The 22,225-nt window shown below is 30.6% G+C and overlaps 1 protein-coding gene across 2 annotated transcripts; it reads left to right on the plus strand.

The window, feature by feature from the left end:
• The first annotated feature begins 395 nt into the window (after positions 1 to 395).
• On the plus strand, positions 396 to 6,030 carry LOC107850591 (auxin response factor 2B). 2 transcript variants are annotated; one of them, XM_016695224.2, is made up of 15 exons: positions 396 to 776; positions 1,098 to 1,213; positions 1,332 to 1,427; positions 1,566 to 1,622; positions 1,740 to 1,895; positions 2,109 to 2,193; positions 2,498 to 2,588; positions 2,666 to 2,830; positions 2,965 to 3,084; positions 3,283 to 3,358; positions 3,445 to 3,616; positions 3,718 to 4,652; positions 4,732 to 4,922; positions 5,047 to 5,132; positions 5,614 to 6,030. In XM_016695224.2, exons 1-15 carry the CDS (start codon positions 719 to 721, stop codon positions 5,619 to 5,621), a joined length of 2,412 nt encoding a protein of 803 aa, XP_016550710.1. In that variant the 5' UTR covers positions 396 to 718; the 3' UTR covers positions 5,622 to 6,030. The 2 variants fall into 2 exon arrangements, with proteins under 2 accessions (XP_016550710.1, XP_016550709.1); XM_016695223.2 differs by lacking the exon at positions 5,614 to 6,030 and having other exon boundaries at positions 431 to 776; positions 5,047 to 5,244.
• The last annotated feature ends 16,195 nt before the right edge of the window (positions 6,031 to 22,225 follow it).

Below are 22,225 nucleotides of genomic sequence, written 5' to 3' on the forward strand. Positions count from 1 at the left end.
ATTTAATTTAGGATCACAAGAATTAAAAGTTTTTCTTACTTTCTTAAATTTAATGCCAAATCAAATTAGATCATTCTTTTTGAAATGAAAGGAGTAGTTTTTAAAATATTTTTACTCCAACAACTAAAAAAATTATTTTAACAATTATAAAAGTTATTTTAACAACTGTTAAAATTATTTGACAACTTTATAAAATTGTTCGATAGCTGACAAAGTTATTAAATAATTTTAATAATTATTAAAATAATTAATGTAGTTATCGAAAAATCAACCTATCCCCTGTTTTTTAATTAAAGATTTGAAATAGTCTTTCAGCTCATTTTTCTCGGCCCCAGCAATCCTACTGTCTTCCCAACCGGTTAAAAAAACACAACTCCACAGGCTATAGCCGGTTCCAACACTAGTTAAAATTTAACCATGGTTAAGGTCCTCTTCATCAGTTCATGAATGAGCTCTCTTTGTGTTGTCTCCTCCTCACACTGTTTACCCCCAAAATCCTTGAAGATATATATACAAAAAAATTGCTGGTATATAGAGAGGAAGTTGTTGAATCTTGCTATTTACGGGTCTCTGATTTTGTTGAAGCAATTTCAATAATTGAGTTTTCGGTGTTCTTCTTCTGAAGTTGATTTAACTGAAGAAAAAACCCTGTTATTGTTTTGCCGTGGATTGATTTTTAATAGAGGTGTTTGGAGAATGAAAGATCTGTGTTAAGAGTATGTGCAGCGAAATGGCTACTTCTGATAGTGGCCGGAGTGCTACCGGAGCTGGAAAAGGTAATTTTTCTGTAATAGAAAAGGTTTACGATAAAAGTATGACACTTGGACCTAACTCAACCCAAAAGCTAGTTCACGAGTGAAGGATTGCCCATAAGCTGACCGTTAGTCCGTACTCCAACCAATGTGGGATTTTAACCCACTCTAACCTTTACCAGTGAGGAAGAGTAGGTGTATACCCGTTGTTTTTGTGCCTCAAATTTTCTAGATACAGGACATCAAAGGAGCAATTTTATTTTATTTTGTGAAATATCTAGTGAATTCTGTAATTTGAATTTTTGATTCTCTTATATATATCTTGCGGTTGTTTTGTGTTTGAAGTTGATGCTGAGAAAGCATTGTACGCGGAGCTATGGCGTGCCTGTGCAGGTCCACTTGTGACAGTACCACGCGAAAGAGAGCTGGTGTTCTATTTCCCACAAGGTCATATTGAACAGGTTTACTTCTATATGTCCTTTCTAAACCCTAATTGTACCAATTAATCATCTTTGCTCCATTCACTATTCATAACCGTTTTAGATGATGTGTTTGAGATTTGATGTGTTTGTATGCTAGGTTGAAGCATCAACAAATCAAGCTTCAGACCAGCAGATGCCAGTATATAATCTTCCTTCTAAGATCCTCTGTCGTGTAATGAACGTCCTGCTCAAGGTAACTTTTTGAATGCAGTCATGTTGTGCCCAAAACTGTTGTTTGACCTAGCTCCCCTTTAGTTTTTCATGATGAATGATAACCTATCAAGGATTCTGCAATTTTGGTGTTTATGTTTTGGCTCGTGTGTGTTCACAGGCTGAAACAGATACTGATGAGGTGTACGCGCAAGTGACATTGATGCCAGAACCAAATGTAAGTTTACAGTGTGCCAACGAAGAATTACTTGTTATTTCTTTTTATGTTGTTTTGAGACTTTAAATTTTCTGATCTTTGAGTTGGACATCTAAATTAATGGAACGGTCCTTGTAGCAAGATGAGAATGCAGTCATGAAGGAACCGATGCCCTCTCCGCCACCACGATTCCATGTCCACTCTTTTTGTAAGACATTAACGGCCTCCGATACCAGCACTCATGGAGGATTTTCTGTCTTGAGACGTCATGCTGATGAATGCCTCCCACCTCTGGTGAGAAGAATTGTTTCTCAATGCAGTTATGGTGCCTGTATTTGGATCTATGTTGCTCGGACTCTTCAAAAATGTAATCGGGTGCGTGTCGGATCCTTCAAAAGTAGCGCATTTTTGGAGGATCCGACACGGGTGCGGCAACATTTTCGGAGAGTCCGAGCAACTTAGATTTGAATAATGTAGTGACTTATGGTGGTTCATTATTTGTAATAGGATATGTCTCGACAGCCTCCAACACAGGAGTTGGTGGCCAAAGATTTGCATACAAATGAATGGTGCTTCAGGCACATATTTCGGGGTATGATGCTTTATGCATTCTTAATCACCTTGTATCTTTAAATTGCTTGCTGGAGGAGGAGGAGGGTGAGTAAAAAAAAAATTGCTAGTGTGATTCAGAGACTAATTAAAAAAATTTTTTTGGCTCGTGTGGTTAAGGGTGTCTTTTGATCTTTCACCCCCTTTTCTCAACCCTTTTTTTTGTTGCATGGGGAATTGTTTTGAGAGTGTTGAACACTATTGCTTGATGCAAGGTGTGCTATTTAAACTCATTAGTTGGTAGTTCTTGCCATGTTTCTTGAGTTCTATTTTCACGCTATCATCAGGCCAGCCTAGGAGGCACCTTCTTCAGAGTGGTTGGAGTGTCTTTGTAAGTTCAAAAAGGCTTGTTGCAGGGGATGCATTCATATTTCTTAGGTTAGCATTGGCATACCGTCTCTTTTCCATTCTCTGGTGTTCATTAAATTCTGAAATTTTAGACACTCTATTGTTAGAGGTGAGAATGGGGAGCTTCGTGTTGGAGTCAGACGTGCCATGAGACAGCAGGGTAATTCTCCATCATCAGTCATATCCAGTCATAGCATGCATCTTGGTGTCCTTGCTACAGCTTGGCATGCCATTCAGACGAAAACAATGTTCACAGTATATTACAAACCAAGGTAAGTCATCCGAAGAACCATGGCAAAATAGTTTTAAGCTTGTTCCATAAATTGAGATCGAAGGATTTGACTTTGTTACCTACTTAATCGCTCTGGGATTTCCCTTTCTCACCACTTCATTATTTTGTATATAGGACGAGCCCTGCTGAGTTTATAGTTCCATATGATCAGTATATGGAGTCTCTGAAAAACAATTACTCCATCGGGATGAGGTTTAAAATGAGGTTTGAAGGCGAAGAAGCTCCAGAACAGAGGTACGTCAGCATCAATAGAAGGATCATTTTCCTTCTCTAGTGTTAAATGTGACACTTGGTGGTTTCAACGTTGACATTAATCGAACATATTTGTGTTGTGTGGTTTCAAATCAAATTAATACTATTTCGGTGACGGTTTACAGTAAACAATTACTTTGTGCGAACCCTGATTTTGTTGTTTACTCCAAAATTTTATAGGTTTACTGGCACTATAATTGGCATTGAAAAAGCTGAGCCCAAAAGTTGGCCTGAGTCCAAATGGAGATGCTTGAAGGTAGAATCCACTTCCACTTTTTTTCTGATTGGTTATCTTCTCCCATATATAGACTGAAAGATCATTCTTTCTCCCCTGATTTTAAGGTTCGATGGGATGATACTACTGCTATTCCTAGGCCAGACCGAGTTTCACCATGGAAAGTAGAGCCAGCTCTTAGCCCTCCTGCACTTAATCCACTTCCAATACCAAGGCAGAAAAGGCCTCGGTCAAATGTTCTGCCTTCTTCTCCTGATTCTTCTGTTCTTACTAGGGAAGGTATATAACTCACCGTTATATTTGAATTTCATATCCTGCACTGTGTTTATATATACGTTTCTGGCTGAGAGTTTGTTATGTACTTTTGACACTTTCTTAAGGTTCATCCAAAGTAACTGTAGACCCTTCACAAGCCAGTGGGTTTTCAAGGGTCTTGCAAGGTCAAGAAATATCGACCTTGAGAGGCAATTTTGTTGAAAATAATGAGTCAGACTCTTCTGAGAAACCAATTGTATGGCCACCGTTACTGGATGATGAAAAGGCTGATTCTGCATCAAGGATATGTCTATCAGATAAATGGCTTCCTTTAGGGAGGCCTGAATCATCTTTTACAGATCTTTTATCAGGTTTTGGGGTGCAAGCGAATTCCTCCCACGGGTTCCTTTTACCCACTGGAGGCCACACAACATCTTCTAGCTTGGTGAAGCAACAAACACTGGACAAGGAAAGTGATTTCAGCTTAATGGGAAAACAATGGTCGCTAGTTTCTTCTGGTCTCTCACTTAATCTGATGGATTCAAGATTGAAGGGTGTGGATACTCTTTGTCAAATGGGGGGAACATCTAGATGTAATGGTTTTAATGAACATCCAGCCCTTCCTGGTCATAGAATTGACAATCATCAGGGAAATTGGTTAACGCCCCAGTCTGCGCTGCCTTATATTCAGATGTCCATTCATTCTAGAGAAATGATGCCTAAACCCATAACTTCACTACAGCCCGAAGCCATGAAATCCAAAGAGGGTAACTGCAAACTATTTGGCATTCCCCTTGTAAGTAAATCTGCCTCCATTGATCCTGTCATGTTGCAGAAAAATTCTCCGACTGACTCAGCAAGTAACATGCATTTTGGTGTACATCCACATCAATTCCCTGTAACTGAATCTGATCAAAGGTCTGCGCAATTAACGGGATCAAAGCTACTAGATGATGGGATCGCACTCAATGATCAGGAAGAACAATTCCAAATCTCTCATCCTGGTACTCGAGATAGAGAGGGCAGAGGCCTTGTTAATTCAACAAGGAGTTGCACCAAGGTTGGAACCTAGTCTGTTGGCTCAACTTTTGCTTATACATTTTGTGAAACATCAATAATTTGGGTTATTTTGAATTCAGGTTCATAAACAGGGTATGGCCCTTGGGCTGTCTGTGGATCTTGCAAAGTTCAATAACTATGAAGAATTGATAGCTGAACTGGATCACCTTTTTGATTTTAATGGTGAGCTCAAGTCTCGGAACAAGAACTGGCTGGTTATATATACTGATCATGAGGGCGACATGATGCTTGTTGGAGATGATCCATGGCAGTAAGTGCTTTCCTCATTCTTTGTCATAAAGGATGGGAGATGATTATCTTTGCGGTGCTTCCTAAGTTTTGCAGTTATCTGGATTCTTGTGCTGCTTTGTTACCTGTTTGTCTTGGTGAAGCAGAGAATTTTGTGGTATGGTTCGCAAGATTTTTATCTACACGAAAGATGAGGTGCAGCAGATGAACCCTGGGACTCTCAATTCAAAAGGTGAGGACAATTCTTCTGTTGCAGAAGGCTATGATGCTAAAGCAGTGAAGAATCTACAGCTTCCTTATGATTCCAGTCCTGAAGATTCTTAGAGAGGCCCTCCTTAATTTAGGTACTGAGAAGCAACTACTAAAGCAAAAAGATAAAAAACAAAAAAAATTTAGCTGTTGCTTTGATTATTACTACTCCCTCCGTCCAATTTATGTGAAAGGTGTTTGACTGTGCACGAAGTTTAAGAATGAAAGGAAGACTTTTAAAACTTGTGGTCTAAAATAAGCCATAGATATTTGTGTGGCTATAAATCATCTCATTAATGGTAAAATGAGAAGCTTAAAGTTAAATTGTTACTGCTAGATATAAGAAGGGTCGTCCTTTTTAGTACGGACTAAAAAGGAAAGTGTGACATAATTGGGATGGGGACGTGGAGCGATAGTTGCCCTGCTTAGTTTCTAGTTAGTTGACAACTTATCTAAATTTACAGGTTTATAAAAATCTGCGGAAACAACTACATTCATCCAGCTGTAGCGTTTTTGTGGATTTTGGAAGGTGGTAACCTGCCACATCAAGTCCCTTTTAGCTTCTGGATGGCTGGTCTCTCCACATTGATGCAGCTTCTGTACATGCATAAATTGTCAGCCTGGTCATAATCTTGCTTTTGCTTATTTCCGTATGTAAATACCCAGCTTTAAAAAATTTTCTTGCAGCTCTAGATGTAATTAAGTTGGTACAACACTTTGTGTCCACTGTTAGTTTAACTGCTTTGAGTACCCTACATATATCAGGCTATCAGCAGTTGTGGTCATCCAGGTGAACAAGGATTGATAGTCCTGCAAATTTTGGTCGCAAGTGTTGAAAAGATATTGATATTTGGTTATTCTAAATAATTCTTATTGATCAAGCTACTGCTTCGTCCCTTTCGATTAACCCTGGTTGACGCCCACATATGGCCAGCTCCATTTGCAAACATCGGGCAGTTTTAGTAGACAATGTCTTTGTTTTTTTGAACTTGAGCAAATTTTCCAAAACTTGGTAAGACCATGGTTCATCAGTTTGGTGCCATTGTCCGAGTACTGGTGGAAGCCCACAGGTTGGCCTGGCAAACACAGAATTGTCCCAGTTGTTGATTGACAAGATTTTATGTTGATTGACAGGTTATTAAATGTAGGTTATTTGGGGTCTCTGTTGAAGGTTAACAGGATTGGTACATATAGTGTTGAGAACTTACGTCCAGCCACTTTTCTTTCAGAACCTGATGGTGATTCACTGGAACTTCATATTTATGCTACTCATCCGTCTCATTTTATGTGTCATTGTTTGACTAGGCTTATGTTTTTTACCAAATTGTCCTTTATTAAAATAATGTATTATTATTATTTTTAATTAAGTGGGATCAATAAGAGTATGAAATTGTGTTTTTAATTAGTTAACAAATAAGAAAGTGGGATCAATAAGAGTATGAAATTGTGTTTTTAAATAGTTACCAAATAAATAAAGGTGTATTTTTTTTTTGAGACAGATAAAATGGCACGGAGAAAGTATTAAACAAGCATATGGTTCATGGATCTTGAGCCAGCGGCCCACATCAGTACAATGGAATCATGAGGCTCCAGCCGCCGTTCTCTTGGAGGTTAAAATTATGTAAAATCACAAACTTAAAGAGATTTTATTATCTAATATTTTTTACCTTTTAAATAATTATTTGAAACACCGAATTTAATATTTGACTCTTGGTACATCTATATTTATAATCTATATAATATATTGAAAGTGTGAAGACTCTTAGATATTCTTCATTAAAAGTTTTCGCAATAACAAAATTGTCTTTTCACTTATTTTTTCTAATTAATACTCCCCGCGTTCTAAATTATGTGTCGCCATTTCTTTTTTGGTCCATCTCAAAATGAATGTCGCCTTTCCTTATTTGGTAAGTTTATAAAAATACAATTATAATTTTACCTTAGTGGTTCCACTTAACTTTAAATACTATTACTCTTTTTTTTTATTTGTTTTTTCAATTAAAAGGAGTCCTACTTAATTTTAAATATTATTACTCCTTTTTTAACAAGGGTAATTTTGAAACTTTAATAAAGTGAATAATTATTTCTTAAATATCGTGTCTGATCAAATGATGATACATAATTTGAGACGGAGGGAGTAAATATTTAAAATAAAAAGTATAAAAATATATGGTAAGAGATAGTAGAAAAATTAATAATCAAAGAGTCATTAAATATATGATATATATATGTGTATATTTTTATAATTAAAGGATTCCTAAATATATATAGTAAGAGAAAAATATATATGGTAAAGAAAATTAATAATTAATATAGACTACAATTCATGAGTTTTGGTAAGAGTTATTATAATAAAAAATAATTAATACACGACAATTATGCGCACTATCCGGCCCAATTCAGGAAAATTTCCTTAACTTTTTTTGATTATTTTTGTTAACAAAATTTTCAGGAAAATTTCATTCACTTTTTTTGGTTATTTTTGTTAACAAAATTTTCACGTTTAGTATAATTAGGAGTCTTCATTAATAGGTTTTCTCATTTTTTTTATTCTCTCCATTTTATTGCCTCTTTATTTAGGTTTTAGGCGATTATTTCAAAATTTTGGTATAAAAAAAATAGTTTAGGTTGGAATGATGTGCATTGCAGCAGTTTGATATTTTTGTAACTAAAGTTAAAAAAAGAAAAGAAGAAGAACATATCTAAGATTCTTCAAGAGCTTGGAGATGAACGGTAATCAGTCTCCTCTGTTCTAAATTTATGTTTAATCTTTCATTCATAGAGAAAGATAATTTAATTAAATCAATTTTATGTGTCCTATTATTATCTTTTGGATGAATACAGATGAGAGTATATATGTATTGTGCCGGATCTGAGAGTAAGACTGAAAAATCTCTAAAGTTAGAGATAAATTATATCCTTCCATGACTTCAAATTGTGATAAAGTATTTGTTTTGAACAAGCTATATACAATTGCGATTTCTTTTGGATTCAATTTTATTTTTAGAACTAGAATGAGATGAAGATTGTTGACTTCAAAGAGAGAAATTTTTCTTTACAAAAATGACCAATTAATAAAAGGTTTGTTATTTTCTTCCTTTTTACTATAAAACTATAGGACTTCTAAAATTTGAATTAGATTTAAATCGTTGAATTTTGTGTGATTCGATCCGAACTATACTAAGTTGTATCTTATTTTATTCAAATTTTTGTACTATTATAATATTTAAATCCAATTAACACCTTTCCTTCTTATTTTCAACCTATGCTAGCTACATAGTTCTGGAACACAAGGATGACTACTAAGAATCACACCCTGAACTGGCGGGTGAGTTCCCATCCTTGGGTTCACTTGGTGCTAACTTCTACTCCCATCTGGAGGGACTGGACATGAATAACTGACTGTGCATGACTTAATCTTACTGAATTCCATTGACTGACGAAATGTTACTGATATCTGACAACTGACTAAGATCATGAGGTTTTCCTGAGTCACATGACTGACTGAAGTCTATGAAATCATATCTTGAGTTCGAATATCGTGAAACATGACATGGATCTAGGCACACAGCTATAGTTTTCTGGTACAAGTACCCCCATGACTCGATGGAAGGACTGACACACATGACTGACTTGATCATAAGAGTAGAGTCCATAATTTATAATATCATAAGTAGGGATCTCATACTAAGCATGATTATCAATAATGTATTGCATGGAAAGGATTTCATATCACATGGAAGTACTTGCACAATCTTAATAGCATGTTCATTGCATAATCATATTGGCAACACATATCGATAGCATGGAAGTTCATGTGGATTTCATGGTTATCATACATCTTGTTCATAAGTAGGATTTGCAAGTAAACATAGCATAATCTCATAAGAATAGTTCATGAGTATTCCAACAACATTTACAAGGCACATTATCAACATAGAAGTCATTGGAACGTAAGGGCATATCATGAATCCTTTACTTAGTCACAATTTAGATATATTGCATGACTTCTAGTTTCTTAGGCATTTTATCAAACACCTTACATGCACATCTTAAGCATAGGTGAAATCATCAAATTATACATCATGAACAACCAAATTTACATGTTTCCAACTCATATGATATCATGAAATTAAAAAAAAAATACATATAAAGATTTCATCTTGGGAATCACCCAATATCAATAACATGATCATCAACACCCAACAATATAGAAATCATACTTAAGAGGGTTTTTGAGCTTTATAGATGAAAGGGATCCATAAATCAACTCACGCATACCTTAGAAGGAAGATTTTTGATGATTGACAGAGGAATTTCCTTGAAATCGGATCTTCAAGCTTAGTTACGCAACCCTAGTTGTTTTTCTCTTTTAGTGCTCTTGGATGATGAGATTTGAGATGATAATAGGGTTGTAATATGTTTAGAAGCTATATATTTCGTAGGGTTAAGTTTAGGGACGTGTAAGGAGTGTTAAAAGACTTAATTACCCTTAAAATAACTCAAAATTGAGTGTTTTTGGCACCTGGAACTGACTTAGGCGATGCCCAAGTGATTGCCTAAGCTAGGTTGGGCGGCGCCTAACCAATCGCCTATGTTTGGGTTGGGCAGCGCCTAACCAATCGCCTATCCTTACCGTCTCTCACGAAAATGGGCATAACTTTTCGCTCGGGTATTGGATTAAGGCGAAATTGGTATCGTTGGAAAGATAATTTGATTATCTACAATTTGGTGGGTCTAAATCAGCCAAAATACCACATTAACATCGAGTTATACTCATTCAAAGATGACCCTTGCAAAATCGAACACTAAAACTTGATGGATTCAAAAACTCTTAGCTTGTATTACCTTAAGTGACTCATATGAACATGCTTAATGCATCATAAGCTATCCTATCACTAGGATAATCATTGTAAGTCATGTACTCAAGTATGAATCACAGGATAGGAGATTTCATACGTAGGAATACTTATTCACTTTCTAGCTTAGAAACATGCGGGGTATTACAGATTCTGATGATTCTAATGAAAATAGATCCAAGCACAAGAACGATCCATCTACGATGAAAAAATTGCGTGAAAATCATGCAAAAAATGCTAAGAAAAAAGAAGTGCATGTTTCTAAGAAAAGAGGATCTAACAGTTCTGGAGGTAAAGTTCCTGCAAAATGAAGCAAAGTGTTGAAGTTATTTTCAGAGATGAGCTTTCAAAGGTATTTGCATGTTCAAATCTGGGCACTATTAGGCCGAGATACATTTTTAGACATACATGATACTTTTCTAATTTCTTGTATCTCTTGTTCTCTGTTTATCTATTTACTTGTATCTCTTATTTTTTTACGTCTTAGTGAAATAAGCATACCAAAAAAAAATGTTAGTAAGTTCAATTATACATATTGCAATATCATGTATATTTGATTATCTGTTTATGTATTCATATGTATCTCTGGTTTTTTTAAGTTTTATTGAAATAAGCATACCAAAAGACACATGTTTGTAAGCTTAAAGATACATATTGTATTATCTTGTATCTCTGGTTCTCTGTTTATGCATTTATATGTATATCTTATTTTTTAAGTTATTGTGAAATAAGCATATAGAAGATACATGCTAGTAAGCTTAAAGATACATATTATGGAGGAGGTTGTATTGTATGTATCTCTAATAATTTGTTTTTTTGATTCAACTACTTATACCAAAGATAGATATTCTGTAAAATAATATACATTTTATACATTTTGTATCTTTGATTCTGTGTTCTGTGTTGAAATAGATGTATGTATCTCTTATTATTTTAGTATTTTGATGTTTGAATTTTTTTCAGGTATTAAGTTACGTTATAAAGGATCTTCTACCGCATCCTTTAAGATTTGAAAGTTCTTGTAATTTAAAGTTTAAAGATGAGATTAAAGAGGTTGTCCATCAAGAAATGATCGATTTATTTGCAAAGACAATTTTTGAATGTTATCTCAACATTCCACTGTCCAATTATATTGGACAAATTACCAAATATCTTCTTATGCTTGAGATCGAGCAAGAAAATCAAGAACAGATGCATGTATTTGTCAAAGACAACATTCTTAGATTTTCTATTTTTGAATTTGCTTTGATAAGTAATTTGTTAGGGAACTTTTGCTAATTTGACTTTGTAGTCAAACGATATATGATTTGGGTTTTAAACTTGTATAAGGGTTCAGATAAAAAATCCAATAGCCTCCCTAGCAATAAGAAAGTTTTATGTTCTAACTTTTTTAGACTTATGAAACTATATTAAAGATGTTTTTACCGTCATAGTATTTTATAGCTTATAAAAATAACGTTTTAAATTTTATGTCTCTATTTTTTGGAATTCAATTGGGGTAATTGTTTAATTGAAGTAAGTACCTATCTCGAACTGAAAGTTCTATCCATTTCATAAAGGTATGAATATTATTGGACTTTATCGTACTAGTTACCATCATCGTGTAGAATACCAAATATACATATACATCATATCAAAAAGGAAATTTTTTATAAAAGAACAAACGAGACTTCATTTTTTTTTGCTTTTGTCAATTTCCAGTTATACAGCAACGATCGAAATCAATTTATTACACGTTACATGTTCACTAACAATGATTCCATCACTCTTATAGTCATCGTACTGTATACCGTTAATTCAAACGCCGGAATAACGTAACAACACTAAAATATTCATTGCAATTACTTCAAACAAAATCAAGAAAAAACAATAAAAAAGTCGTAGGAATCGTTTCTATCTAGAAACTGATTATGGAAGAGAATTTGTTTAAAAAGGTGGAATAACAAACAAATTACTTTTTTTTTCGTGGGATTTTATTCAACTTTTACTATTATTAGTTAGGTTAATAGGTAAATTAATGCAACTTTAGTTGTTACATTTCTTAAATTATGCAAATTAATTTAATTATTAAATGTATCTCACATTAGTTATATGTATCTGCAACCACTAAAAGGTCGGATTTTCAAAAATTTAATAAAAAGATGAAATTTTAGGTAAATAGCTGTAAACATATTGTGATATAGGTAAATTTTTACATAAAAAAAGATGTCACTAAATTACCTTTGTTAAGTGATTGCTACTATAAAAACAGGCTTCACAGTGCATGGATTGTGTCCAGCCATACTTGGGACGCAGGGATGGTGTTGCTGAAAGTACTGTAGTTCAATGCTGAATAACTTTCATTTGAGGCTTCTGTTTCATATGTAAAAGCCCTGTTTTGCTAATATTTTGTACGGCTTCGTTAATGAATGAACCAATTACTCCATTCACTGTTCTCCCGCCTCCACCCCACCTCCCTGGATTACTCATTGTATGAACACATTGATGGAGCTATACTAAATTATGAATTTATTGATATTTACGTAGTGTTTTCTTGGACCAAAGGAGAGATTCGGCTGAACGAGGCTGTCCACATTAACCAATCCATAGAAATTGTAAAACATTTCAGCATTATATATAGAGTGTGTGGTATGAAAATGTTTTCTAATTTTCTTATGTTTGGTTGACTTAAATGTTTTGAAAAATGTTTTTCAAATTAATTTATTTTGCTCAAATTTTAAAAAAAATGACTTCCCTTTAAAAACTAAGAAAATTATTTTTAAAATTTTCTTTCAACCTCACTCTCAAATTGATATATTCATTCAACTCTTAAAATCATTGACCCTTTTCCCAACCCCCAATTCCCTACCACTCCCACCCCTGTCACCCCATCCAAAATAAATATTTAACTTTTTTAGAAAATATTTCAATTTTTTCTTATCTCATCCCCTACCCCTAGCACCCACCCTCTACCAACCCCTTCCAAAAAAATACTTATTTTTTTAAAAAAGTTCAAGATTTTTTCTTGTCCCACCTCCTAAAAAATTTATTTTTTTAAATTTTTATTTTTTTCTTACCTCACCTTTACTTCTCGACCCCGACCCCAACCCCTCCTCCTCTCTCCCCCCAAAAATTAAATTTTTAAAATTTATTTTTTAAAGAATTTTAGTTTTTTTTATACACCTATTAGTCTCCTTCCCCACAAAAAAAGAATTTAATTTTTTTAAAGAAGTTTCGAAATCTTTTCTTACCTGCCCTTCTTATCCTACTTGTTCTACTCTTTATTTTTGTTAAATGTACACATATTTTCAGAAATATTTTTCTACTTGCGTAACGAACACAAGAATATAAGTAAAACAACTTATTTTTCTAAAAAATATTTTTCTCCTACCGAACACACCTTAAAAAAGTATTTTCTAAATAAAAAATTATTTTTCTAGAACTTATTTTCTACTCTTTAGGTAAACACTAAAATGTATTTTCTGAAAAATATTTTTTCATTCACCAACCAAAAACTAGAAAATATTTTTTACTTATTAATCAAACATAAGAAAATAAATAAGAAAGCAACATGTTTTTAATGAAAAACATTTTCCTTCATACGAAACACATCCATAAAGTGTGTCATCTCCCTATGTAAGGATTGCTCTCTCGACTACTTATTAGTAGAAGACCAAACACAACGACAAGCACCTCAACGTGCCACGATCTTTCACTTTGATATTTTAAATCTGTGTTTATTTTATACACCTAAAATCAGCCACCAATGATGTCATTTTAACACTTTTCGCTGACATGGCTTGATGAGTGTGACACACTCGATCTCAGCGCGTGAAACTTCTTATTTATTCAAAAAATATTAAAGAATTATGCTTCTTCATTGTTTTTGACCTTTTTTTTCATTATCATTTTTTGGTCTCCCCACACCATAAACCCGCTAGAATCATCATCACTACCACCATTGATTGTATAATTGTTTAACCTCATTTACATAAACTTGCCGGTATCACCATTTCCTTTGCTCTCCCATCGAAAGTTTAGCTTCGGCCGAACTCTACAAATTCCCCAGTTCGAATTCTTCAAGTAATGAGAAGTTAGAACTTCAAGCAATTACTAAAACTCTTTAATGGGTTCTTGAAAATTTTCAAGAAAATAGAAATTCTTCATTGTTGGATTTTAAAAAATTCTTCAACTTGATGAGTTTCAGAAAGAAACTTTGACCACCAATGCTTCGCCGGAGTTTAGGGCAGTTACAACTTCTTTTCCTTCATCTAAATTAAACGAAACGAAAGAAAAAAAAAACTGAAGAGGGGAGGGGAGGTTGTAATAGTGTTGGAGCCAGAAAATGAACCAACGGAAAGGAGGAAAGAAAGAGGTGCAGAGATTTGTTTTCAAATTATTGATTTTTTAATTATAATTTATTTTAAATTATTATTTTACACAAGAATGTCACATGTATTTTTTTAATTAGTCGTTATTTCATGTCATCAACGTGTATATTACACATATTTTATAATATTAGATGATTGTAAAAAAAAATATCAAAAAGATAGTTGATAGCTGATTTACGTATTTAAAATGAACACTATCTACTAAAGATGTCGAAGTAAAAGACAATGACAAGTTGAAATGTCTGTCGATATTTCCTTTAAATATAGAAAATTTTTTTTTGACATTAACGTTCTGAATTGTACATTTGAACTCCTGATTAAAAGTTTCTATTACTTCAAATTTCGAAAAATCTTTTGCATGCGTAAATTGATATACCTAATAAAACTAGATATCCGTGCCCATGCAAGACACGGGCATTTTGGCAACACTAATGTGCCAAAGAGATCCAACTTTGGGGAAGATTATTTCCTATTTGTTTTAATAGTTTAGTATTGGAGTAAAAGAAAAGAAATATTGTACAATGAACTGATGTTAACATAATATATACATTCAGTGTAGAATAAATTGAGCTTGCTAGACTGGTCCTACCAATACAAAAGTGATTTTATAAGTGGATAAAAATCTAGCTAAATTGTTGCAACTACAGTTAGTGGCACTTCTTTTGTTTGGACATTCTTGGAAAAGTACATCATGCACGTCTCATTTGAAAGTTTCAAATATATAAGTTGAGGAGACATACGTCGATTTCGAAATATTTATTACACCATAAAATTATCGAAATATCCTTGGTAGTCATTTAATAAGAAACAAAAAGATATTTATAAAAAAATACTACCATGTATAGTTTAATTACAAAAGTCTAAATAAAAATATTATTAAAATAATACATGAGGACAAAACTAATAAACATAAGAAAAAATAATATGCATGTGTAACTATTTTATTGCAACATAAAAATGGCGATAAAATTAATATATATAAGGAAAAAATAATATGCATGTGTAACCATTTTATTGCACCATAAAATTATCAAAATACCTTGGAGTATTAAAAATAAGTAATTTAATAAGGAACAAAATGATATTTATAGAAAATTACTATGAACAAAAAGATATTTATAGAAAATTACTATCATGTATAATTCAATTACAAAGGTCTAAATAAAAATTTTATCAAAATTATACATGAGGACAGAACTAATAAATATAAGGATATGCATGTGTAACCATTTTATTGCAGCATAAAATTATTGAAATACCCTTGGTAATCATTTAATAAGGAACAAAAAGATATTTATAAAAAAATAGTACCATGTATAATTCAATTACAAATGTTTAAATAAAATATTATTAAAATAATACATGAGAACGAAACTAATAACTATAAGAGAAAAGTAATATGCATGTGTAACCATTTTATTGCATCTACAAATGAGGACAAAACTAATAAATATAAGGAAAAAATAATATGCATGTGTAACTATTTTATTGCACCATAAAATTATCGAAATAACCTTGATAGTCATTTAATAAGGAACAAAAAGATATTTATAAAAAAATAGTACCATGTATAATTCAATTACAAAGGTCTAAATAAAATATTATTAAAATAATACATAAGGACAAAACGAATAAACATAAGGAAAAACAATATGCATGTGTAGCCATTTTATTGTACCATAAAAATGAGGACAAAACTAATAAATATAAGAAAAAACCATATGCGTGTGTAGCCATTTCATTTACTACTATATATAAGTGAAGGTTGGGGTGATGAAAGTTACCGAAATACCCTTGGTAGTCACCCCAACTTTCACTTATATATAGTAGTAAAGTAGTAATAATAATAATAGTAATAGCAAAAGTAAAATATTAGTAAAGTAATAATAATAATAATAATAATAATAATAATAATAATAATAATAATAATAGCCACAAGAAGGCAATATAGTAATAGTAGAAGTAAAATAATAGTAATATAATAATAATAATAGTAGTAATAGTACTATAATAATAAGAAAAAATACCCTATTACCCCCCTGAATTATACCCAAAACGGCTAAGACACACCTTAACTTAAAGGGGATCCTATTACCCCTCTAAACTAATTAAAAGTGTAATTTTGACATCCTTAGTGCCTACGTGGCACATACGTGGCGCACACATGGACCCTTCAGTGTGTTGTGCCACGTAGGCACTAAGGGTGTCAAATTTACACTTTTAATTAGTTCAGGGGGTAATAGAACCTCCTTTAAGTTGAGGTGTGTCTCTGCCATTTTGGGTAGAGTTCAGGGGGTAATAGGGTATTATCTCTAATAATAATAATAGTAGCCATAAGAAGACAAATTAGTAGAACACAACCTTCACTAATATATAAGTGAAATACATTACCAAATATGGATTTTAATAGAGGTGTGCATCTGTCGGTCCGTTCGATTTATGTATTATCAGTTTGGTTTATCGATTTTTGTTTTCTAAATATACTAAATGAATAACCAAATTAATAAGATATTTTTTATTGATTTTCTATTTATCGATTTTTAGTCCTTAATGATTCGATTTTTTATTTAGCCGATAAGGAAATACTCATAAAATAGAAAAATAATAACTAACATGAAACGAAATCGAATCTTAGTTACAACCAAAATCCTACATGATTTGTTTTAATTTACAAGAACTCAAGTTTGAACTAAATGTTTGTTAGGAGAAATTAAGAGAATATATATATAATACTAGTTTAGGTGTACACGCCTTTCGCGTGTACCTCACTTTAATGAGTTCAAACATTACACTAAATAGAATATTTGTTTAAATAATAAAGATGAATATAATAATCAAATTTAATATCTTTTGAGTATGTAAAGATGGAAAATTTATTTATTAAACCTAATATTTACCAAAAATATTTTTAAAAGTTGATCAACATTCATCTACCATCTGTAAATTGCAACAAATAATACAATGATAGAGACATCAAAATAATACAATTAAATCTAATCTTTACACACAAAAATTTTCTCAAAGTCGTCTGACACTCATCTACCACCTGTAAACAATAACAAAGTAATACGATAATAGAGATATCAAAATAATAAAACTAAACCTAAACTTTACATTAAAAAATTCCTCAAAGCCAACCAACATTTATCTAGCACCTGTAAATTACAACAAAATAATACGATAAAAGTAATATAAAAAGAATACAGTTAAATTTAAATTTTACACATAAAATTTTTCAAAGCCGATCGGGATTCATCTACAAACTGTAAACTACCACAAAATAACAAACTAATAGAGATATTACGATAATACAATTAAACCTAACCTTTACTTAAATTTTTTTTTCAAAGCCGATCCACATTCATCTAACATCTGTAAATTAAAATAAAACCATAAAATAATAAAGATATCAAAATAATACAATTAAACCTGACTTTTACACAAGAAATTCTTCAAAACCATCTACGACCTGTAAGCTATAAAAAAATACAAAGTTTCGATTTTAATCCAACTAATTCTTGTCTTAACAAAAATTTTGACCCTAAAGAATGATTTTGAATGAAAGCAAAGAAGATATATATATATATATATATATATATATACATATATATATACACACACATATTGAATTCTATTATGCTGACAAATATAATGAATGTGAGGGTTAGAAAATCAAGCATCCACCAATCTAGACATGCAATCAAATCAAGTTAGATGAGTATTAATCATATTCTCCCAATAGGCAAGTCAATTTGTTCTCTAATTTAACGTACATCTCAATATTTATAGAAGTATTTCCTTAATAGAGTCCTATTTTAAGAGTATTTTTCTAATTGAACAATAGAAAGAAAAATATTAATTAATTCTCCTACCATATATTTTAAAAAGTCTAGTAGAAAGGAAAATACTCCCTCCGTCCCAAATTTCCTAATTTGATGTCCCATTTTACTTGTCTTTTTTCATTAATAAAAAAGAGACAATTTTTTTTCATGTTTTACCCTTTGCATTAATTACTTTTTCTTTAAATTAAAATTTAAACATCATTTAATAGGGGTACTATGGTAAAATAGCCATGTTATTTACTATTATTTTTCTTAATCAATATGCCACTTCAATTTGGGACGGATAATTTGAGACGGAGGGAGTATTAATTAATTCTCCTGCCATATATTTTGGGAGTCCCATATATTTTAGGAAGTCTAGTTAATATAATAAAAAATAATTAAATAATAAATTAAAAACAGTGAAAAGACAGTTTTGTCTAATGAAAAGTTTTTTGATGAAGGGCAAAAAGTTCAAATCACTTTTCTAAGGGTCTTCACATTTTTAAATTTTGATCCAACTAATTCTTATCTGAGCGAAAATTTTGACCCTAAAGAATGATTTTGAATGAAAGCAAAGAAGATACATACATACATATATATATACACACACACATATTAAATTCTATTATGCTGACAAATACAATAAAGATGAGGGTTAAAAAATCAAGCATTCACCAATCTAGACATGCAATCGAATCAAGTTAGATGAGTATTAATCATATTCTCCCAATAGGCAAACCGATTTGTTCTCTAGTTTAGCGTACATCTCAATATTTATAGAAGTATTTCCTTAATAGAGTCATATTTTAGGAGTATTTTTCTAATTGGAAAGTAGAAAGAAAAATATTAATTAATTCTCCTATCATATATTTTAGGAGTCCCGTATATTTTAGAAAGTTTAATTAATATAATAAAAAATAATTAAATAATAAATTTAAAAAATAGTAAAAAGACAGTTTTGTCTAAAGAAAAGTCTTTTGATGAAGGAAAAAAAGTTCAAATCACTTTTCTAAGATCTTCACATTTTTAATATATTATATTATATATGTATATATATACTAGTTTAGTTGTACGCACCTTGCGCGTGTATCTCACTTTAATGAGTTCAAACATAAAACTAAATAGGATATGTGTTTAAATTATAAAGACGAATACAATAATTAAATTCAACATGAATATGTAAAGCTGAAAAATTTATTTAATTAAACCTAACCTTTATAAAAAAAATCTACCACGCGTAAACTGCAACAAAATATTACGATGATAGAGATAATAAAACAATACAATTAAATCTAACTTGTACACAAAAATTTTCTCAAGGCCGTCCAAAAGTCATTTAATACCTGTAAACTCTAATAAAATAATACGATAATAGATATATAAAAATAATACGACTAAATCTAACCTTTGCATTAAAAAAATAATTCAAAGCAAAGATTTTAAAATAACACAATTAAACCTAACCTTTACCTATAAAAATTATTCAAAGCCGACCAACATTTATGTAGCACCTGTAAACTACAAAAAAATAATATGATAAAATAGATATCAAAATTATACAATTAAACTTAAATTTTATACACAAAAATCCAAAAATTCTTACCTTAAAAAGTGGTAGGAATTTTTTTGTTACCATGCGTACTTTTCTTAAAAAATATAAAATTTTAATTCTTAAATGTTTTTATTTTCTTTTCCACGTTAATTTAATTCCTTTTAAAGATTTTACCATAAACAGTTTAACGTGCATCTCAATATTTATAGAAGTATTTCATTAATAAGATTCTATTTTAGGAGTATTTTTTTAATTCATCAAAGGAAAATATTAATTAATTTTCTTTCCATATAGTTTAGGAGTCCCATATTTTTAGAAGTCTAGTTAATATAATAAAAATAATTAAATAATAAATTAAAAAATTAGTGAAAAGACAGATTTGCCTAAGGGACAGTCTTTTAATGAAGGGCAAAAAGTTTAAATCACTTTTCTAAGGTCTTCACACTTTTAATATATTATAGATATATATATGTTATCGGTTTGTCTAATAACCCAATAACAAAAAACCAAATCGAACCAATAACCCAATAATTTTTTTTTTATAAAAACCATTAAAAAGTTGATAGCCCAATAACAATAAACCTATAACATTTTTATCAATTTGATTTGTCAGTTGGTTCAATTTTTGCACACCCTTAAATTCAATATGTTGATATTTTAATTGATGCTCATGTGATTAAAAACAGAAACATTCCGTACTTCTCTTATATAGAAGAGGTGATTTCTACCACCTCTCATGTAATTACCAAAAAAACTCTCCACTCCCACTTATTACATACCATGCCCCAATATATAATAATTCCATTGTTTTATCATAATGGTTTAAATATTTAATATATTCTATTAATTTATATTAATTAACTATAACTACATATTAAAAGTTTCCTTGTCTTGAGCCGGGGGTCTATCGGAAACAACCTTTCTACTTCTTCGGAGGTAGTGGTATGGACTGCGTACATCTTAACCTCCCCAGACCCCATTGTGTGGGGGAATACACTAGGTTTGTTGTTGTTGTTGTACATATTGGAAGTAATTTTTTTTATTTATTTAATTGGCTATCATGTTCAAAACTAATTTGTTACCACAAATCATAATAATTAACAACTTAAAATATTTAAAAGATATATAAAATTTTAGTTGATTCTCAAAATTGTATCGAAGCCACATAAATTGGGACACAAGGAGTAAATATATTATTTGATAATTACGTAAAAATTATTATAAATCACAATAATTAACAAGTTAAAATACTTTTTTAAAAATAGATAAAAGTTCTATTCAACTCTCAAAATTTTATCAGTGCACCATAAATCATGACAAAATAAAAATTTATCTTAATTAATTGCAACTAAATATTTAAAGTAAATCAATTTTATTATTTTAATTGACTTTTATATAGAAAAATAATATTTTTATTTATTTATTTATTTTAGTAAATTTAAATTTTAAAATTATTTTTTTTTCTTATATAGAAATACTAATATTTAAACTTAACTTTAAATTTTTAAAGTATAAATTTAATTTAATAAAATAAATTTCTAATGAATATTTTCTTAGAATTTGTGTTGGGTTATTGTATCAAGTTAAAAAGAAATAAAGAAAAATATATAGTAAAATTTTATTATTGTGAAAGATAAATATAATTCACTATCCAATAATATTTAATAATATCATATTTTGCATATGCAAATATAATATCCCGTATCTAATTAATATACTATTTCGGTGAATTATCAATGATTACTATTGGATATGATAAAATTATATTAATTTTTATAGTAATAACATAATCAATCACTCTTAATTAATTATTATGAGTCATCTAGGTATTAAGAAAATAAATAATATTTAATGAAAAATAAAATAGACATAAAATGCGAAATTAACTCTTAATGTTTTAAATTAAATTTTCATCTTTCGAACGATGATTTTACTATATCACTTCTTATTATAAGTCATTTATATATTAGAAAAATAAGAATAACAAAATGATATGTCAATATAAAATATTTGATTGACTATCAAAATTATATTAGTGCCACATAAATTGGGACGGGACAAAAGAAGATATAAAACAACATATATTATTTAAAAATGAAATAAAAAGTACTGTAAATAACAATAATTAGAATTTTCTTTTTAAAAAAATTGATTGATTTCTGCTGCTTCAACCGTGATTTTAATATATCACCAATTAATTATTATAAGTCACTTATGTATTAAAAAATTAATAATATTGAATCCACGATTTTATTATATATATATATATATATATATATATATATATAATATTCATAGTATATATATATATATACTATGAATAAAAATTTTCATGATATTTTAAAAATAAAAATAAAAATTGCTACATATACTCAAAACGGCAAAAGAGTAACAAGAGATAAATGTAGAGAAATCAAGAAGCACCAAATGGATTATTAACATTTGTAACATTCAACACATTTCTAAATGTT

This window comes from Capsicum annuum, chromosome 12 (assembly GCF_002878395.1).
Source record: "Capsicum annuum cultivar UCD-10X-F1 chromosome 12, UCD10Xv1.1, whole genome shotgun sequence".
Classification (NCBI taxonomy): domain Eukaryota; kingdom Viridiplantae; phylum Streptophyta; class Magnoliopsida; order Solanales; family Solanaceae; genus Capsicum; species Capsicum annuum.

Coding starts and splice junctions, on each gene's coding strand:
- LOC107850591 (XM_016695223.2), top strand. CDS start 719: ATGTGCAGCGAAATGGCTACTTCTGATAGTGGCCGGAGTGCTACCGGA. Junction 3,085..3,282: donor GAAGAAGCTCCAGAACAGAG/GTACGTCAGCAT, acceptor AAAATTTTATAG/GTTTACTGGCACTATAATTG. Junction 3,617..3,717: donor TTCTGTTCTTACTAGGGAAG/GTATATAACTCA, acceptor CACTTTCTTAAG/GTTCATCCAAAGTAACTGTA.